Source organism: Anguilla rostrata, chromosome 13 (assembly GCF_018555375.3).
Source record: "Anguilla rostrata isolate EN2019 chromosome 13, ASM1855537v3, whole genome shotgun sequence".
NCBI classification, from domain to species: domain Eukaryota; kingdom Metazoa; phylum Chordata; class Actinopteri; order Anguilliformes; family Anguillidae; genus Anguilla; species Anguilla rostrata.
Genome location: NC_057945.1, coordinates 31036492 through 31057277, shown reverse-complemented (window position 1 = coordinate 31057277; position 20786 = coordinate 31036492). Strand labels below are relative to the sequence as shown.

Sequence of the window (20786 nt, the reverse complement as noted above, 5' to 3'; positions counted from 1 at the left end):
AAATAACCATTGCATTGACATTTAGATACAGTATTTGGCAGAGAATACTTTCATGAGTCAGTCATCCGCCACAGTGTGGTCATTTCAGGGGGCCTAACGATGAACAGTACTGGAAGCCTCCTTCTGGTTTGGGGTACTCGGCCCTTCTCAGTGCCCGTACTCACCTAAATCGGAGCACTGCACCACGCGGAGCTGGCACTGGCAGCCGAAGGGGCAGGAGGGTATGTCCGGTGGGGGCAGCTCTTCCGCGGCCGAGCCCTCCGCGTCGTCCCTCATCATCATCATTCCCCCTCCGTCCCCATCGAGCCCAAAATCCCAGAAGCCCCTCTGCTCGAAGGGCAGGGCCAATGAGGGGGCGGTCAGGTGACCGATGGACAGCAGTAGGAGCAGCGATGAGTGAGGAAGCATGGCTTTCCAAAAATAAGGAGTTTGCACAGACGCACACTGACCTGCAGGGCAGCAAGAAAAAGAACAGAAACTTAACCTCTTCAAGATGTGTGTGTGTGTGTGTGCCAGAGCAAAACACATTAGCATTATTTTTGATTGATGATTGTGTACATAATTTTCCAAAAATAAGGAAGCATCATTAAAAATGCTATTACATTTCTTTAGGGGCCCCTGTATAAAATAGATATTCTTTAAAAAAAAATCCTTAATGCTACAGGGAAATTATGTAGGAATGCATATACAGTATGCACTTACCATGTTTGTATATATTGTGAATAAACATTGATTTTAGATTTATCCATCTTGTTGTTTTGGTTGTAATATATTTTGTCATAAATACAAAAAGTCCTTAAATGTAAATCTGAGTTTAAACCACAAAGCAGCAAAGACCAAAGCTCAAATCTCCTCCATTAGAAACCATTTTAAGACTGTTACCAGCATGTTTTTCCGGTCTTCACCCCTCCATCCATTTCAAAGCATGGCACATGCTTTAAAAAAATAAAATAAAACAAACTGACAAGCTCAGAATCTCCTTCACTCCTCCCTACTTCCTCCGAGGGCCACTCTTTAATTTGCAGGGAAACGGCTCAAAACCACTGTGCCTCCCTTAAAAATGTCAAATTCCGGGGGGTGGGAGTGTTACCACTGCAGCTGGAAAAAAACCAAAGAAAAAAAGCTGCTTGAGCTCCTGGTTCCCTCTATCTGTCCTCCTCTCCACCAGTCTCCCACACCATTAACTCCTAACCCACTGAGAGGACATCCATATCCGTTTCACACGCATGTTCAAAGACTGTGACATATTCAGTACAAGAGATGTTGTGGAATGTAACTGGAGGTTCACTGCACTGGCAAGATACAACCGCCCATCTTGTCCTTCTCTCTCCATTTCTCCTTTATGACCATGGGTCAGTATTTACACAGAACTGGTTACATTTAAAAAGCTTATAAATCATTGATAATAATTACAAATTTCTGTGGTTAAAACAACAACCACAGAAATTTTAAAGGGACTTGTGGGTGATTGGGGGACAGTATACGAAAATGAAAGGCAAAATGATGACCAATTTGAAAACTATCTAGAACACGTGCTGACTAATGGCTTTATCAGGGCTACTATTACCAGTGGTCATCATATTGTCAACTCCAACAACCTGAAATCTCACATGAAGGAGCAAGCTTTTTCAGCTCTGACTATCATTACACACTATCCATAATGACTACATTTCTACTTTTAACTGAATATGGTTCGAAACAAAACTACTGGGGATGAAACACATTTCACCACAATCAGAAGAATAAAATGGTAGCTACAATAATGTTGGTGTAAATACATTTTAAAAAAGAATCAGATTTGTAGTGGTAGCTATTTAATCATTTCTTCGCAAAAATAACTGCAAAGTAAATTTTAACACAACCATCAGGGGATTCCAGTTAAGTGACTTGTAGAGGGGGTAAAGCTTTCCTGAAAAAAAAATAAAATAAAAAAAATGCCTCATTCATACTCATCAATTGTAATTGTATATATTTATCACCAAATGCCTGCATTACATTTTAAATGTCTCCTCTCCTTCACCTAGGTAATGGGAGCATGAGCCTGCATGTAGTTTGGCGTCTGATTAAACTGGATTAAAAATGGGACTGTTAAACATTAGCCTCTGGGGATACTGTACAGAGAGCACCAGTGCTGCAGCACAGACAGTGTGCAGATTTCATGCAGATTTTGAGCGCAGCCTGATGTGTAACAGATGTGGCTTCCCATTAGCTGCCTAAGCACAATAGACCATTTGCAGAAACCCGTGATCTCCACAGGAGCTTGGCCATCTGAACCATAAATATTAGGTCAATGTGGCGGGCGACCCAAACTTGCATGATATCAATCCGTTGGGCACTGTCCAATTTCATCGAGTGAGTCAGACCATAAATACTGGGAAACTTGCTCTTATGGCTCACGAGAGCGGTGACAGCACAGACATGACTCAACGAAGTGCGCCACCCTCGACCCTTTCATTTTCCCTTCAAGAGTAACCAAGTAGGAGCCTCTTTGCCGTGAGCCCCACCTGTCATATATATATAAAGCAAACGATTTATTTCAGGTCCTCAGATTATTCAAAATTTATTTTGGTTTTGGGATTTTATCCACCCGTCTATTCTTGACTGTGAAACTCGGTGAGGATTATTTGCTCATTCCCCGAATTTAGGCTAATGTGGGTGAAGACGCGTGCAAGACGTGCACACACGAGTGCTTTATGAAAGAAGCAGTTCAGTTCAGGATGATTTGCTACAGGTTATGATGATGCTACTACGAATGTCACATGGGAGAACAGCTGGATAAAGTGGAAAGAGGAGAAGTACAAAACAGGCCAATGTTACAGTAGTGAGTGTGAGTCAAAAGAAAAGGCATCTGTGACTTGAATCCCTGCATGGTAGAGCATAACTGGCTATAGTGTCAATCAGGCAGAGAGGGTTACAATCTGCTGGGCTGTTCCTATCTCATCATACAAGAGTGACTCCTCTCGCTAATTTGGTGCCTGTGCCAGTTATACAAATGCAGTCCTCCAGCACAGAGACTCAGCTCAGGTGGTGTGTTATGAAAAGAAGCCGTGCTGGCAGCGCATTTCTTGGAGGAGAGCACACGCCCATCTGCTCTCTGCCTAACTGGAAGGCTTAGAAGGGCTGAAACGAGACTATTATTACAGTTTGGAATTCTCCAAACTGGGAGAAAAGGAAAATATCAGCAATGAAAACTCATGGAACAAAGCAGCAGAACAGCTTTTATGTTTACATGAAAATATACACTCATTTCTTCTCTACAGGTGCGTTACAGCTTTCAAAAGACAGCACAGAAAGGCGGTGGTGCCACAATGCACATGGACAAATTATATAAATAACTTCAGGTTTATAACTGTGGGAACTATAATAAATGTATAATATTTCCTAAATTTAACCCACTCTTCCTGCTAGGGCCAAGAACATCCTCAGGTTAAAATTGCCTTGAGTAGCAGCCGATCAGGAGTAGCACATCAGGGTAAGGCACCTAACCGTAGGTCAATAACGCCATAATGTCCTATAGCCCGGGTCATTTCTAGACCATACCAGTGTCGACTATGGCCTGGATTGTGATGAGAAGGCAAGGCCTCATGCACAGAAGTGCCCAAGGAGAGACTGAGTTGGCACGGTAACCCCTGTCTCATCACTCACAATCCACGCCTCAAGACAGTTAAGTGACTGCAAGCTGCCATTGTCAGCTGAATCACAAGAGCAGTCGGTAACACTTTATAATAAGGTCACATGAATTAGCATTAACTAATGTAGTTTTAAACTACTATGTACTGAAAAGTTCATTTTTACAACCATGTTAATCTATTTGTAGATCATTACTTCATGTTAACAGCTACATTAGTTAATTCCAGTTCATATTGGAATAATAAAAACAGTCAATTTATTTGTTAATGGTCAACTAAATATACGTTTATCCTATGTTTTACTAGTGTATAAATAATCATAATACATTAGTCAATGTATCTGCTGACTAATGAAAGGTTCATGCTTAATTAATATATTTTTGCAGCAGTGATTTATGTTAACAACTACATTAGTTAAGGCCAGTTCATGTGACCTTATTGTAAAGTGCTACAGACCGGTCTTCCAGTGCAGTGGTGGCTTTACTGGTAGAGCCGTCCCAGAGACCATGGAAATGGTCAATAAATGACTGTGCTGTGGTCCCTTTACTGGACTTCATGCCTTGGAGGGTGGTCCTCGCCCTCCTGAATCAACAGAAGATGCTGCAGTGATGGACCAGGACTATAATTACAGTATGACTGGCTATGCTAAATTGGAGGAGTAAAAAAAAAAAACATTTTTTAAAAACCCAGCCCATATAAGAAGTGCAAGGTTAACAGTGAATTCAACTGAGCCATCACATCACAACAATTCCAGAAAAATCAACAGTGTGACATGAATTATACTAATCATAGAGACATCCATCCATCCATTATCTATACAGGGTCACTGGAGCCTCACTCAGCTTACATTGGGCAAGAGGCAGGAATACACCCTGGACAGGTCGCCAATCTATCGCACGGCACACACACCATTCACTCACACACTCATACCTACGGGCAATTTAGAGTCTAACTTTAGAGTCTGGAGTCCAATTAGTCTAACCTGGATGTCTTTGGTCTGTGGGAGGATACCGGAGTTCCTGGAGGAAACCCGCGCGGACACGGGGAGAATGTGCAAACTCCACACAGACAGGCCCAGTCTGGGATACAAAGCCAGGATCTTCTTGCTGTGAGGAGACAGTGCTACCCACTGCACCACCGTGCCGCCCCCACAGGATAACATATTTAGGTTAAAGGAGTAAAAATGTTAGACCAGACACCTTTATAAAGAATGTAAAAGCCTAAAACAGAAAATGCTAAATTATGGTCCCATCACACAATTATGTTATCATCATTCATACAATTATACAAATCAGCAGTAAAAAGCAGCTACAAATATGCACGATGTGTAATGCGATTATCTTAATTATGATAATGTGTATTTTGAGAGATGAGACAATGACACATAATTGCTGATCATATTTTATAATTGACATTAAATACACAAATATTACAAGCACATGAATTTTTTTGAACCAGATATTAACTTTGATTCTAGGTAACTTTTTCTCCTCTAATCTCAAAGGAAATTAACAATCAATGTCAACTATTCGTACACATTCAATTCACTATATAGAGAGCAGTTATGATTTCAGTGTTCAGCATTTGAAAGAGCATGACCTGATCTGAACTCCTCTAGTCCATAACACACCAGTGCATTTGATTAGCTTGTGAGTGCTGAGCAATGTTTCAATGTATGTCTAGAGACAAGGATTGAGAACTGTGGCAAATATTTATTGAACGTATGATTACAAATTTTTGCAAAAAACTTTTGAAAGTCAAATTGTTCAGTTTGTTACTATTGTTTGCTATTTTCAGAGAAAAAGGTGAGCTACACAGACACATTTATACCTGAATTTTAATTTTACAAAAGCTTAATTCAAATAATAACAGAATGAGTAATGGAATGGATTATTTTATATGCATGCTCTATTGTTGCTACTTCATCAACCTCACTCAAATTGATACTTTAGTTAGGCTCTTGCCAGCAAGCCTTTGAAATGATGGCCAAAGTTTTCCCAAACAACATATTTATCTACATACTTGGACTAATCCTTTTTATTTATTTTTTTTTAGCAGCAAAAAGAACACACTTGTGCACTCCAGGCAATACTGGAATGGATTCTGAAAGGGCTGCCCTTTTGTTTGAGGTAATATTACTGTTATACAAATACAATAAACACAGTGTATTATTTTTACGTTATGTAGGAGCGTGTATGTTCCCAAATATTGTCCCACTCAGTTTTAGAATGTCTGTTCATTCCTGACATGGCCCCCTTCAGCCTGCTCATCAGTGCTGGCACATGAGGCCATGACCAGCTGGAGTAAAAAACCACACGTCTCTAAGTCAGCAAAAACATACCCAAGCTTCCAATCACATGTGAACACACTTTTTTTTATTTTTCCTGGGGAAGAGACCCGTGTTTATGTCGCATCTGTACACATTCAAAGGAGTGACCCCCGTCCCCCCCCCTCCATGTGTCCCATAGCTATACGAGTGGGCAGTGGTGAAACACTCTGTGTAGGAAGATTTCAGACGTCTGCTGCAGCGTAACCAGGGGGCTGAAACCGCAGGATTACTCCCCACTTCCGAATCCCAGAGAGGGGTGGGCTAGAGGGGATTAAGTGAGCTTGTGTCTGGCGTAAGATCTCCTTTCTTGGGCGTGTGTTTAGGAAGGAGACTGTTGCTAAGGGTCCAGCCGATCAGGAGCATGCACAATGCAACTAAGGAAGTCCTGCAAGTGGGAAGCGAGGTGTGAGAGACTAAAGTGACTGCATAGCACAGAGACGTGTGAAGTGACGCAGGTTAAAGGTGCATGACGTGGGTCACATTCACAAGTCTCAGATGTCCTTTCATGGGTGGTGGTCACAGCCTGCCTCTGTTAAAAAAGTATTTCAGAAAGTTACATTTGGTAGGGAGTCTAAAGTTAGCCTTCTGCCTCAATGAACACCACAATCAATAAACATGCTTCTAACTTGAAATGACTTTTATTTGCCAATACGCAGCAGCATGCCTTTCTTTCCACAGAAGCTAATAATTACACCAGCCGGGTCTGAACGGAGAGTAGACTGAACAGAGCGTACCGAGCAGCTGAAGCCTTGTCGCGCCAAAAATATCGACTCAAACACAGTATTGATGGAGTCTGCACCGGTAACAGCGCTCACCAAAGGCCTTTGCAGCCCCAGTGGAAAATTTAAAATGCCTACCTAGACGTTAAACACACCACCCATTCATTCAGACAGGATGTTTCTTTTTTTTTTTTTTTTCTCCCACCCTTTGCCATGATGTGTGTCTATGGCCGGCGGAGAGACAGAAAAAGCTGATGTCATCGCTGAATATACCCTACAGCTGATGGTGAGGTCAACCCCTTCAGGAAAAAAAAAAAAGTGCGAGGCGTTCCCTTCATAGGGCTGGTCTGCCAGTCAGACACGACATCCTGGATCATCACTCTCATCTCAGCTGCAAGTGCTGAATGCTGCCCGTGTCTGTAAACGGACTGGGGTCCCGTTTAACAAACGAATCAAATACAATTTCAGTTCTCGAAGGCTATAAAAACACTATTGCTTGGATGCTTGGTCCTTTGGAAAGGACAGAGGTGGAGAGAACATCATAAACCACCAAGGAACTGATTTGCGCATTTGCTTTGGGGATATCAGGTCTAGTGTTCTCACAGTAGGTTTTCCTGTATAATTACTTACTGGCTTCCCTCAAGTCATCATGTTATTAAATGTTACATATGTTGCATTTCTGAGCCCTAAATAATGCTTCCCCACAATTTGATACCGTTTCCACTGGATGTCTATGTCTAAACCAACATCCTTCAATGCAGGGGACTGCATGTGCTCAGTTACAATGTAATTGGGGGATTACAACAGAGGGGAACAAACTGCCCCCTACTGTGGGAATTTTGGATTTGGTTTCTGTCAAGTAAGCATGTTTTCCTTGTAAAAAAAGAAAAAAAAAAAAGATTACTTTTATTATCTGTTGCCTACACTAATGGCACAATAGTGGACCCAAAATTGGTCTCAATAGCAATGCCAATAAACAGACCTTTTCTACATAACTGTGATTACAAGCCATGTGAAAATTCCTTGTTGCCAGTTATCTGACCATATGTCAGAGATAATGTTAAGGCTAATTGCCAAGCCATTGAAATAGCGAGGCAGAGAGTACATCTATTTTGTGCCGACGTCAAAACAATGCCAGCTGTCATTGCGTAATTAAGCTCGAGAATCATACTGAGTGCTCTGTGTGGACATCCATATGAAGAAATCAAAAAAACAAACAATGTAATAAGAAGAGACATACTGAAATGCTCTATTATTGGTTAAATTCCAAAGCTTGTAAGCCAAAGTAAAAAAGAAAAACCACATCAGACAAAATTAAATAGTTCCAGATGGGTACTGTGCGGCCACTAAGCACTTTACCATTATCAGATATTCAATATTTTCGTTGTGTTGTGGCTGTCAAAATCTAAAAGCTGCTTAGGTATAACAAATCAGAGGGATAACATCTGACATTTGAATGATTTACATGGTCAAAACAAACCAGAATATAGATGGGAAAAAATACCAAAGCTAGCACAAATGTTTCAGGAATATTGGGCAACATTCTGGTTTGATTTCAACTTGGTCACAAGACTTGGAACATCATAGGAAAAAATGTTCAGTGAAAGCCACATACACAATGACTGGTTACATCTCCATACACCCATATGCACACACGCACACACACGCGCATACACACAGAATACCAGGGGGCCAAAAACAGACTAGTCCCATTCTAAGATAGAACATAAACCACTAAAGAGCAGTACCAGAAATAACAAGAGTGCTTATTCTACTCAGTAAGATGTTATGATAGACTGTCCAATGTCACACTCAGATCCTACAAGAGGAATACACACATGAAGACCGCATCAGCAACCAATAGTTTTTCTGATAAGAACAGTTTAAATATCAAATTTCAGATTGAATAGTCTTTAGCTGCAAGTTGGTTTTAGTGCGTTGAGATGATACTACATAGGTAGAAAAGGTGGATTGGAAATGGGTTTGTAGTTTCTAGGACATCAAAATTAACGCCAACATTTTTCAAGGCCAGGATGATAAAGGCTGCAAGTACAATACCAGAGCTAAGAGATTAATTTATAATGCTGCTGGTCAGAACTGGGTCAAGTGTAGGGAGATACGTTTTAATCAAGGCAGCAGGCATGGGGTCTGGTAAGCAGGCAACAAACTTCATCTTACCATTTCACAGATGGACGTTTAATTAGTTAGAAAAAGTGAGTAAAACTGGTAATGGACAGGAAGTGTATTTATTAATGTTATTTTCTTCATTTGCTTTTTTAAAATACAGCTTTTACACAATGAGGTAAGGAAAACCCTCTGGTCAAACATCCTGGTCAAACATTCACTTTGCTTACAAGGGTAAGTAACTATTAAATACCAATGTGTGGTTAAAACCTGTCACAAAGGGCGCTGAAGAAAACATTAAACGAAATCACCTCGGCATAACGATATTCCCTATTTCAACCAGTGCCTGCTCACGCCACCGCCCAGTCACTCCAGCGACTGACCGTCAGGGTGACAATGTGAGGAACAGATGTGCCAGCAGAAGACGTACGTGGAGAGAAGGAAATCGAATGTCCTGAAATCCCAATTCAGCTCTCACAGCACTGGATTCAGAACTGAGCTCCTGGAAGAACTTCACTTGTGTCATAAATGTGTGCGCCATCTGCCACGGAAATGGCTTCCCATTCCAGACTCCCGTCTTCCTCCAGAGGAACGACACTCAATCCCTAATCTATTACTGTGAATACTGCATTATTGACAGCTGTACATCTCCAGTTGGCACAATACAGGGAACAGTAAGACATTTGGTCCTTTCAATTCCTTTCAATTTAAATATAACCAAAAACGAAATCCTAACTGCCACCTAAAACTATAATTCAAACTTCAATCATTCCCCAATGGCAACAGCAATCTCTTCACACTATTTTATATGGTTACATGTGCTGTTAAGTGTATTTAATTAAAAGATAAATATTCCTTTAATTAAATATCACTCTGGGGTAGGTTATTCAATTTTTCCCCTCAAGGAATGTGACTTTGAGCACAGGGGGTGGTGGTGGCTGTTTGTGGGGGTGTGTGGGGTTCTTAATGGCATACTGTCATGCCCCATTAAGCTTGCTTCAAGGGAGTCATGCCACCATTCTGGTTTCAGGGCGTGTAGCAGAAGAAAAACCTAAGAAGGTCCTTTCAAGACCCAAGTCCATCTTGCCCGTGGTGTTATGCACAATACAAGTTGAATATTCTCACCAAGCCGTACATTCTGTAAATGTCTCGAAACTCAAATACTTCAATTCAGATTCAAATCTGTATTAGAATCATCCTGAACCAAAACCATAAAGACATGTTGGTTAGTTTAAAAAAATAAATCAAACTTCAGTGTCACATTTTAAGAGTGACACCATGCTTTGGTGTGAATGAAAATTTCAACGACAAATAGCTCATTAGCACAGATTTTAATGACCTGATCAAGCTTCACCAAGCTACAAGGCAACCAGGTAAAACAGCCAGGCTATAGTTAAGTCCACAGCAACAGATAAGTCTCCTCTTTGGATCTGAAGTATGTACTTAAGAGTCCGTCTTTGATTAGAGCCATACTTTGACACCATATATATATACTGACATCACAACAGTATCATTGCAATAAATGTCCTGTCCTTGATACATAAACATCCACATACATAAACAGCCATCAAACTAGAATGTTTCAGTTTTGTGGACAAGAGAAGCAGCATAATCAATGTTAAGAAAATGACACTGATGACCTGGTCAATACAATAAATCCGCAAGACTGAGCCAAAAACCCGAAACAAGGAAGCAAACAAAGTTGACTAATCCTGTGTGCACTGGATAGAACTGTGTTGGACGAGTGTTCTTGTCTGAGCCAGCCGGAAAACTCCTGTATGCACCTTTTCCAGTGCTTCCACAGACTTTCTTAAACCGTTTTTATAAACCTTTGCACAAACAACCAAAGCGTTCTTTCCCCATACACTTGCTCATTTCATTACATGTGAACACATCATTCTTAAAGCTGTGCATGCAATATATAGTTAAATACATCTGAATTGTTACTAGTGCAAGCCCTCTAAACTGAATATAGACTAGTCTTCAATGAAAAGGAGACTATTGTTATCCCTCTGCAATAGAATTTCTTGATACGAAAAGGTATCACCTAATGAAGAGGTGGTAGTGGTACACCATTGTTGTTCAGTTGGAGGTGGTATGCACAAGGAAATCTTCTATCATCACATATGGCACACTGAAGGTTTAAATTACCCAAGTTATAATAGGGACAGCAACTTGACAACTTGGCTTTAAATTGTAGGTTAGTAATCAGAATTTGCACAACTATCCAAACAGACTCTGTTGTTTAATTTTTTCTGAAATCTTATCTTTATAACATATTTCAGGATGCAAATGTTGTCACAACTGAATACCACGGGCAGATCAATTCAGCATGTACTGTTAACGACTGAAAATTAAGAAATTAATTTTGTTATAGAATACAGTGTTCTGACTGTGATGTCTCATTAATTTGCTAAATAAAGGGCAAATGTACATTCAGTTATCAAAGGAATTTAGAGGATAAACGGACGTTGAATTTATGAATGCATGTAATAAAAATAAGTACAACATAAAAATATACATATATAAAACTATCCAGAGCCATTCATGATAATGGCCACGACTGAAAGCAAAAACCAGCATGTAGTTGGGTCTCTTTCACAAAAATAACAACTAAATTATACCATGGTCCCAAAGAATGTGCGGTTTTGGTTTGCGATTTTTAGATATGGCTTTCTGTGTTTTGCAAATCAAGCAAAAACTAATCAAATGCCGAGTGCCTTTGAACAAGAAAGAATGCAATTTGAAAAAACAGAAACTTCAGCAAGCAACAAGCCTTCAACTTTAATAACTGAATGACCTGTTCCCTCCTCCTCAGATCCGGTGAGACTGTAATTGGGGTGTTTGTTGTTATCTGGATTACTGGCTTCATTGACTCACACTAGATGTGGTAAATAGATATGCTTGATTTGTGTCATCTCTGAAAAATATTTTAGGAAACACAGCATAGTTGTCCCCTCTGGAAAGTGTGTTGTAGTATACCATGATATCAGGGAAGTTAAAAAAAAAAAAAAATATATATATATATATATATTATAATCAGCAGCCTCTGACATGCTCCACAGTGCTCTATGACTAATGCCTGTCTAGGTGAGGGGAAACCTCCTTCCACTCAATAAAAAAGACATTTTGGCTTTTATTTTTGCCCCCCTAGAGGAGATTAGGTTTGATTAAAAGTTTAACGCGACTCTGAAAACCGGCTGAGAGAAAGGCAGACAAAATTCCATATTTCCTAACATCCTCCTCATCTGAGACAGAGGAGAGCAGGAAAGAAAAGAAAATGACTCGGGAAGAATGAAAGGGTAAGGAGAGGAAGAGAGGGATAGAGAAGATGGAGGGTAAGACAGGAAGGGTGGAGGGGTTGGCAGGTGACAGGGGCCTGGACTAGGACTCATAGTGGTGGAAACAGGGCTCTGGGTCCCAGCTGTCGAATGTTTTTTCTTCATCTGATCCCAATTACTTAAGGAATAACAGGAAAGGCGGAGAGACCATCAGCATTTGTGCTGAGCTACCATTTCAGCTCCTCCTGGCTACACACTACAGGTTGACACACGAGACGCATCATGTTCTTTTGATTCATTTCAGTGTGATTCATTTTAACAGTCGTTTGTTAATAAAAAACGTTTCTTCCCCGACACAGATTTAGCAAATTCCCATTTTTCTTTGCCTCCCCACAAACTCCCATTAGACAGCTGGTTGAAATATGAAAAAAGGTTAGAAACACTGTATGTGCTGACAATTGCATACACACACACATGCACATACTTATGCATATACTTATATTTATTTGTCTCTTATTTGTGTTTTTCTCAGCCAGTCTATACAGGATTTTGTATTTCTCTGTTATTCCTGCTACTCTGCTGGCTCATTATCATCAATGGAAAGAGAGGTGTATCCATTTCTAGACTTACAACTAAGAGTACCTGATGCCAGTTATAGCATGCATGCCAAGTTCATGTTTTTTTTTTTTAAATGGAGGTGTAATAGGACCTGGGGTCGAGTTTGGTACAGTTTTAAGGCTGTGTCGCTCAAAGTGATTATCTTCAATCAAGCCATTCCATCTACTGCCTTCAGTCCCTGGGTAGAAACAGTTTCACAGTAAAGGGACCCAAATTTGTCTGCTTCAACAATAGAACCTGATGAGAGAGAGCAACCAGAGAGACTCCCTCCGCCCTCATATGTTACTGTGGAACAGCTGTGTGGTCATGCTGTGCAAATGGAATTTATGAACAGCAGAGCTTTTTTTCTTTCTTTTCTTTTTTTATTTTTTTAAAATCAATATTAATAAGCAATATTGCAAGCCAGTGAGCTTCCAAAGCTGATCTCATTTCTAAGCATTTGCGTTTCAGTCACAGTCTGAATCCCTAACCATTTGAACTCCCTGTTGATATTTTATCTAAATGCTTTGTATTTAAATACGTTGTGAACGAAGGGCACCGAGAAATTTTACCCTTGTGTAATACCGTTTACCGTGATTGCTGCAATAAACCAACTGAGATGTGGGAAAGGCACATAAAGTACGAGAAGAGCGAGGGGGAATTTCCTTAAAAACATTTAATGTTGTGTCTCCAACGTCTGTCTTAGGGAACCCACTATCCATTAAACTCGCCCAAAAAAAAAAACTCCTCTGCTCCCTGAAAATTTACAGAGCCAGACAAATTGCCATGGAGACAGCTATTTTAAAGGGGTTGTGACTCTAATACCACCCTGCTGGGAGACAGAAATAGGATGGGGGTGGGGGTGGGGGGGTGGGGGGGGGAAGACGCAAACATTTTAGTTAAGACTGCTAGTGGTGTTTAATCTTCCCACACTCTCAAACTTTGGGCTAAGAGAGAGGTTTTCATCTTAGCATCAAGTTCAACTGAGCAATTATCTAAGGTCAGTCTCCTGACCCAGCACTTAGAAAACTACCCTGGTTCAAACCAACACTTCCTGTGCAAGGCTGTGCTATGTCTCCCGAGTGAGGAAGTCTGTGAAAAAGCTCCCAGTTTTAGTGCGTGGACAGACTCAGTTTGGGGTCATTACCGCAAGCATTCGGTGACATGCAAGATAAATGGACCTGTTGAAATACTTTGTAGGTTAAGCAACGAAAAAAGTTAAAAAAATAAAATAAAATTCACCCAAATTTTAAACGGCCCGTTACAAACATATGACCATCCCTTCACTGAAATGCAGACAAGCATGTGTCCACCAAAGCATGTCAATTCAGCCTGAGTTTGTTAAGACGCTGTGATCCTGTTGCTGCGGTGGAGGACTGCAGTGTTTCAGCAGCTGGTGAAGCCGGACCACACAGGTGCAGGTTCAGGACATTCACACACCTGGGTGATGAGGCAATGTCCTGCAGGACTCCCAGCCACAGTCTGCACCAGTAGGGCCAGGATTCCACTCAGGACCATTCAAAGCCAGAATTCCTACATCTCATCTTTCCTCAATAAATGTCTGTTTCCCTGTAGAACGTTCTGCAGATCATGCTCCACTGTCCCGAGAAAACAAAGTAAAATTCTTTTATTCCTCCTTCTCACCATTTTCCTCTTTTCTCCTTGAGAAAAAAGAGGCTGCCCATGCCCTTCAGCACAGGAAGGAAAGCAAGAGATTCTGGTTCCTACCACTTAGATAGCACTGTCACAGCAATCAATCACCAAAATGCCTTGTGTCCCTTTACACAACAAGAGTCTAGGAGCAGAAAACGCTCTGGTAAAAACCCTAATAACCCATGAGGATTTAATGTATTTTCTCACTGAACCTTGGATCAGAGGATCTTTCAAAGTCTCAGGACCATTCAATAAAGGCGACTCTGGGGTCTGGGATGAGCGGAGCACAGAAAATGGTTCTTAATGAATGTCAGCAGAAGGGTTTTCATTAAGAAAAATGTCTGTGCCAGGCAGCGTAAATTTGGATATTCAATGACAAGTTTCCATAGACTTATAATTACTGGCTGGCACAACCTAGCCCATTTCATATGCAGATTCACATCTTGATTTTTTTATTTCAAGTTTTATGTGAAAAGGGTGCGGCTGACATTACATTATAATAATGAAATAAATTAATTACACAATTCCAGAAACCTTTGCCTTGATCAGCTGGAACTTAAAGCACATGCCTCTCCCAACTTTGGGTGGGAACATGCGTGGGAACCGGGTTTGGCTTAACATTTGCCAACCAAAGCATAAATATTTACCAGAATATGAACCTGATTTTTATCTGCAGCCCATGGAAATATCCCATGGAAATATCCCTGCCTTCCAAAGAGAGATTCAGGAATGAGTCACCATGACATTCCTTGACATTGATCAGCTTTGTCATACTGTGGATGTACGTCAGATGTACGGAGGGCCAGTTCCTCAAATGCATGAACCCACGCAGAATACAAGCACACGGACAGAGACTGCGGCACCCCAATTTTAAGTCAGATGCCCATGTCATATTGCCCTTCAAAGCGTATCTTGACGCAAGCATTATTCTTTGCACGCGCTCAATGCCGTTTGTGGCACTGGCCCTCAAATGTAAGGACCTATAAAAATCCATCTGTAAAATATACATGTCGGTGAGTCTAATTTTGACGGACACCTCTTTGGTTTGTTTTGTCCTCTTTTGTTTTTTCAGGGTCTCGCTCCTTCCTCCCCTTCCTCGGAGGTTAACGGTAAACCGCAGGGTGGGTCCGGTCTCCGTGCGCGCGGGTGGAATTTGCATGAACGCCTTGGCTATAATTTGGTGACTTTTGGTCCCTAAAAAAGGAACTCGCTGGCAGGCTGTCTGTGGCTTCCTTGCTTGGATGTGGTGGGCGCTAGAAAATATTGGTGAACAGGAATCTAGGTCCAGTTTTGCATTTATTTATAGTAGCCTGTCCAAGTTCTTGCTCTTTGACTTCTGCTTCTTGACAGAACTTCATGTTTTAATATGAAACCAACCATAGGACAATACTAATTTTCAATATCGCACTTAAAATGAAAAACACTTTGAGAAACCACAGGCTGATGCTCCATAAAACTGGGCCCCTCTCCCCCTTCATCTTCAATCCTTCAAGCTCTGTTATCCTCAGTGAATCGTCAAGCATGCTTTCTTGTCCTAGCATTCTTTAGTCCTCCCCAAAGGTTCAGACATACACTATATGACCAGAAGTATCTGGACACCCCATGGTCTGGGGCTGTTTTTCATGGTTTGGGCTAGACCCCTTGGTTAATGCAATGGCATTCTAGAAGATTCTGTTTCTAACTTAGTGGCAAAAATCTAGGGAAGGCCCTTTCCTGTTTCAGCATGATAATGCCCCGGGGAACACAGGGATATATATATATATATATATATATATATATGTAAATGGTTTTGTCGAGATCGGGGTGGAAGACCTTGACTGGCCTGCACACAGCCCCTGACCTCTACGCCATCCAGCACCTTTGGGATCAATTGGAAAGCCAACTGCAAGTGAGGCCTAATCACCAAACCAGAGCCCGACCTCACTAATGCTCTTCTGGCTGAACGGAAGCAAATCCCTGCAGCAATGCTCCGACATGTAGTACAAAGCCTTCCCAGAAGAGTGGAGGCTGTTATTGCAGTAAAGGGTGGACCAACTCCATATTAATGCCCATAATTTTGGATGAGATGTTGGATGTCAGGTGTCCACATATTATTGGCCATGTAGTGTACTTAGGAGAGAGAGAAAAAAACTCAAAACACAGTATAATTACTGTGATCAGGGATGTAGGGTCAATAATCTATTTGGTCAAAGCTGGCCTTTAAAAATGTCTACTGTATCAAAGTGGTGAATCTAAAAATGCTCACTCACATCTCATGGTAAATATTTAGTAGTTTAGTCTCTTACTTGTTAGCTGCTGACAACTACTTTTACTGAAAACTTTGAGACAACATTCCAATATTGTATCTGGTTACCCATCCCATAACATTGAGAAATATTAAGGAAAAGCAGGCTTCCTAGCAGAATGTCAAATTTGCACATCTGAGGAGTGAAAAATGAGTGTCATTAAAAGTAAGAAGCAGTTCTCAAGATATAAGGGCAACATCAAACATCCAGGAAACAGAAAATTTTAAAATCTTTTTTTTTCCATCAATGTCTTGATTTTTTCTTTTTAAACTGTGGCTCTTATGGCATCAAATCTCATTGAACAAAAAATGGGTGTGTATTTGGCTGAGAAACTGCATTATTATCAAGTCTAACCCTGTCAGTGGCCACTGTGGATGGCTGTCACGCAGGACGGCACATAATTGGTCTTAGGGTCCTTCAGGGAGGGAAGGGTTTCATTCCTGTCTCACTGTCTATGGATGACTCTCCTGGTCGATTGGGAAAACATAAAAGAAATTGCATAATTATGTGGACGCTGTACTCTAAGCTGTTCAGTTTGGTCTTGACCACAACAGAGAGTTGGGTGAAGGAAATGCTCTTTAATTTGAAGTTCCATCTGCATTTTAACAGCAGTGCATTCTCAACGCACAAAAAAACACTACATTAATTATCGGTTGGTTAAACAGCTGTACAGGTTCTTTAAATGATTACACAGCATCAAAGTTATTCCATGAGCCTAAGTTCATCATAAAATGTCATTTGTAAAAGCTACTGTATGGTTTTTTCTTTCTTTCATTCCCCCAAAAAAGTTTAATGATAGTAGTTCAGGGGGGTTTGTAAACAGTAATTATTAGATGCCAGCAGAGGCCAACCTTAAGGATACTATCAAGCAAGACCCACAACTGTTCGGATTCATCGTAATTATCTGCAGAACGAACTCACTGGGATGAGATGAGATGATTGGGAAATAAAACCTACTGAGAAAGGAAATTTCTCTAAGTCTTTTTATCCCCATATATTGTCGTCATTTATTTTTCTTGGTCTGCATTGGAAATACATTCATTAGGTCATTAAAACAAAGCCCCTTGTAGGCTACTAATTTCCCGTGCCTTCAGGTTTGAATTATGATTATTTAAGAAAAAATAAAAGACAACAACTTAAAATTACAATACTAACCCAACCCTTCCAAAAAAGGGTTTTTTTTAAAATAAAAATGGGAAAGGTGGAGCGTAGACGAGTTTCTAATAACTTCAGTTCTACTGTTTTTTCGACCATCTGCAGTCCCATCTGTTGCAAAACAGAGGTATTGCAACCTAACTTTCCAATAATCCTAACCACTGTGCATTTCACCGATGCACAAGTAGACCGTGCGATAGGGAGCAACAAATTATGATAACCACAGTATCACCTCAACGATACGCCAAGCAAGTTCGTTGAAAATGTTAACGCCATATTGACATACATAATTATGAATGTATGTTTCTGAATCATACTTTAAGTTTCTAACATATATTTAATACGATATACGCTTCCGGGAGGAATGAATAAGTCTTATAATCAACTCAGCAACTGAAATGACCCGATCCTCTATCAATCATAAGACCACCAAAAGACAGCTGTAAGTATACCACGCCGGAGAATAAAAGTAACTGGTGCACTACTGGTTTTGTAGCCAAGGGAATAACAGAAACGAACTGCTATACTATAAGACTACGCAGATTTAGTGAATGGTACATAAAGTTTGCCAATACATTTTTGTTTTGCTACATTACATCCACGCTGCAAGTATTTTAAATGTAGCAAAATGAGCAAGTATCAACCTACCTTCAGGCTAAATCACGAATTTCCCAAGGAGTTTCTTTTAGAGAAGTATTGTAAATGTTGTTACCTTGTAACAACTTTAAATACAACTGTATTAACTCACATATATAAATCGGAGGAATTTTTATTTTGCTTATAAAAATTTGCGTTTCTAGGTTCCCAAACGCTGCCTATTCCACGAGCTCTTGTCTGCCAGCAGAGATGGAGCTCTGAACTTGTCCAACAAACTAGGAAAGTAACACGGGGGATTCTGAAGTCATGCCCAAAATAGATGAACCAGCCTTCTTTTCTCAAGATGCGAGTGCGCGACAGAGAAAGAGAGAGAGAGAGAGAGAGAGAGAGAGAGAGAGGTACCTTGTGCGCAGTAAATGGGTATAACAAAGAAATCCTCGTAGCCTACACATTCAGTTGTACGTTATTGTCGTCCTAGGCAATTCCCACGACCTGCTTTCAATGTCATGTATGTCCACTTCTCCGTGAATTATACTCTCCGTTGGTCCTCAGTTCTGTCATAGTTTAAAAAAAAAAGTTTAGTAGTGTGTGAAACATGGATAACATCTGGTGTCACTGGTTTGGATAATGTTAAGAACTTGACTTTTTTGCATTGCTCATGATACACGAAAGTCCTTTCAAAAATATTCGTTCAAAAAAATAAAAACAAGTACATTTAAAAAAAACTTCGAAATCATTCAAAACGCATTATACATTTATATGCTGTCTGTCAGTTTTGTGATGCCTATATCTTCATGTACCGGAAATGGAAGTCATTTCATATCATTTAAACCTCCCTACAATTTCAGTACTGTAGTAACAGATGTAATTTGGTCTATCAACTGAAAACGGCTAATTGGACCTAACATTGCATAAACGTCCCTATAATTGTAATTACAGGAACAAGCCACATAAAATGAAAACAATGTTATTGCAAATTGACTATCTGAGACTGAACAGAACGCTTGAATTACACACTGTTCAAATTACAATTCGATAAATCAAGCAAGTGAGTTTTGAACATCATTTCATTAAACTATTACTTAAAAAAAAATTGCAATGGCATACAGAAGTTTTCTTTTTAAAGGTGACAGACCTGAATTTTCTCCAAACCATCCAGCAAAATGGACAAACTCCCTCAGTGTCAGTGAGTGTTTGTGTGCAATAATCAGAAAGTTAGGGTTGCATGGGGGAGTTTGTATGTTCTCCCCATGTCCATGCGAGTTTTCCCTGGTTGCTCTAGTTTCAGCAGTAGCACTTACATGAATTTATTGTTAATACTTTATAGTTATTTCCTGTTATTTCACAGTACTTTACTGGCAACTCTGATTACAAGCACATGCACCGCATGACACACCCGGTGCATTTTATGTCAGGGAGACAGATTGATATTACCACACTGTACTTCTGAAGCACAGTCACGCATGTCAGTGTGTATATTTTTTAGGGGTGATAGCAAGATCAAAGTGTGAAGGCCAAAAAGGAACTTCCCAAGATCTGAAGCACCCCCTCAACTCTGAAACATGGTGATGGGGGTGTTAAAGATTTGGCATGTATGGCAGCCACAGGTACTGGCTCACTTTATTGATGATGTAACTGCTCATAGCAGCAGATCTGCAGAGCATCTTATCTTCTCAAGTTCAAGCAAATGCCTCCAAACTCATTGGATGGCACTTAATCCTACTGCAAGACAGTGATTCCAAACATGTTGGTAAAGCAACAAAACGGTTTCTCGAAGCCTGGCCAAGTCATTGATCTGAATCCAACTGAACATGTGTTTCATATACTTTAGAGAAAACTGCAATTTTGCAAATAGCCCGTGGAACAAACAGGATCTGAAGATGGCTGCAGTACAGGACTGGCAGAGCATCATCAGCACTTGGTGATGTCCATTGGACACATCATTCAATATGGTACAAAGTACTAAACATCACTACTTTCATTTACATTACCTTAATATTTCCCAAACATTACAGTGCCTTAAAATGGGGGAGCTATCTACAAAAAGTGTGATTTTTTCTACATGCTGAAACCAACATTTATTTAAAAAAAAATACCCTTAAATAAAAGCTGGGATTGTGCACTTTACCCACATGTGAATAGTGTGATTGTGAATCCAATACTATATACACAGACACAGACACACACACACACACACACACACACACACCTCATTACTGACTGGCAAGTGTCCCACAGTTCACAGACTGCAATTATATTGTAAAGCCTCTTGTTGAGAATTATAACCAAGATCCATCTGTGTTCAGCAATTTTAAACCTACTTCAAGCCACCACATTTTGAGTAAGATTCCAGAAAGCGTTTTTTACACAAATAAACAAAACAAAATTCAAATAAACAAAACAAAAGCAAAAACAAA

At 40.3% G+C, this 20786-nt stretch overlaps 1 protein-coding gene across 2 annotated transcripts in view; it reads right to left on the bottom strand.

Moving 5' to 3' along the window:
• bgnb (biglycan b) overlaps window positions 1-18836 on the bottom strand; it is a 28133-nt gene extending 9297 nt beyond the window's left edge. The window contains exons 1-2 of one of the 2 annotated variants that reach the window (XM_064303885.1): window positions 18818-18836; window positions 165-449 (exon numbers count right to left, since the gene is read on the bottom strand). In XM_064303885.1, coding sequence (XP_064159955.1) covers window positions 165-449; window positions 18818-18821 — 289 coding nt within the window. In that variant the 5' untranslated portion in view covers window positions 18822-18836. Of the gene's footprint in view, window positions 1-164; window positions 450-18420; window positions 18665-18817 lie in introns of those variants that run through there. The other variant, XM_064303886.1, reaches the window with a different exon arrangement.
• Between the last annotated feature and the right edge of the window lie 1950 nt (window positions 18837-20786).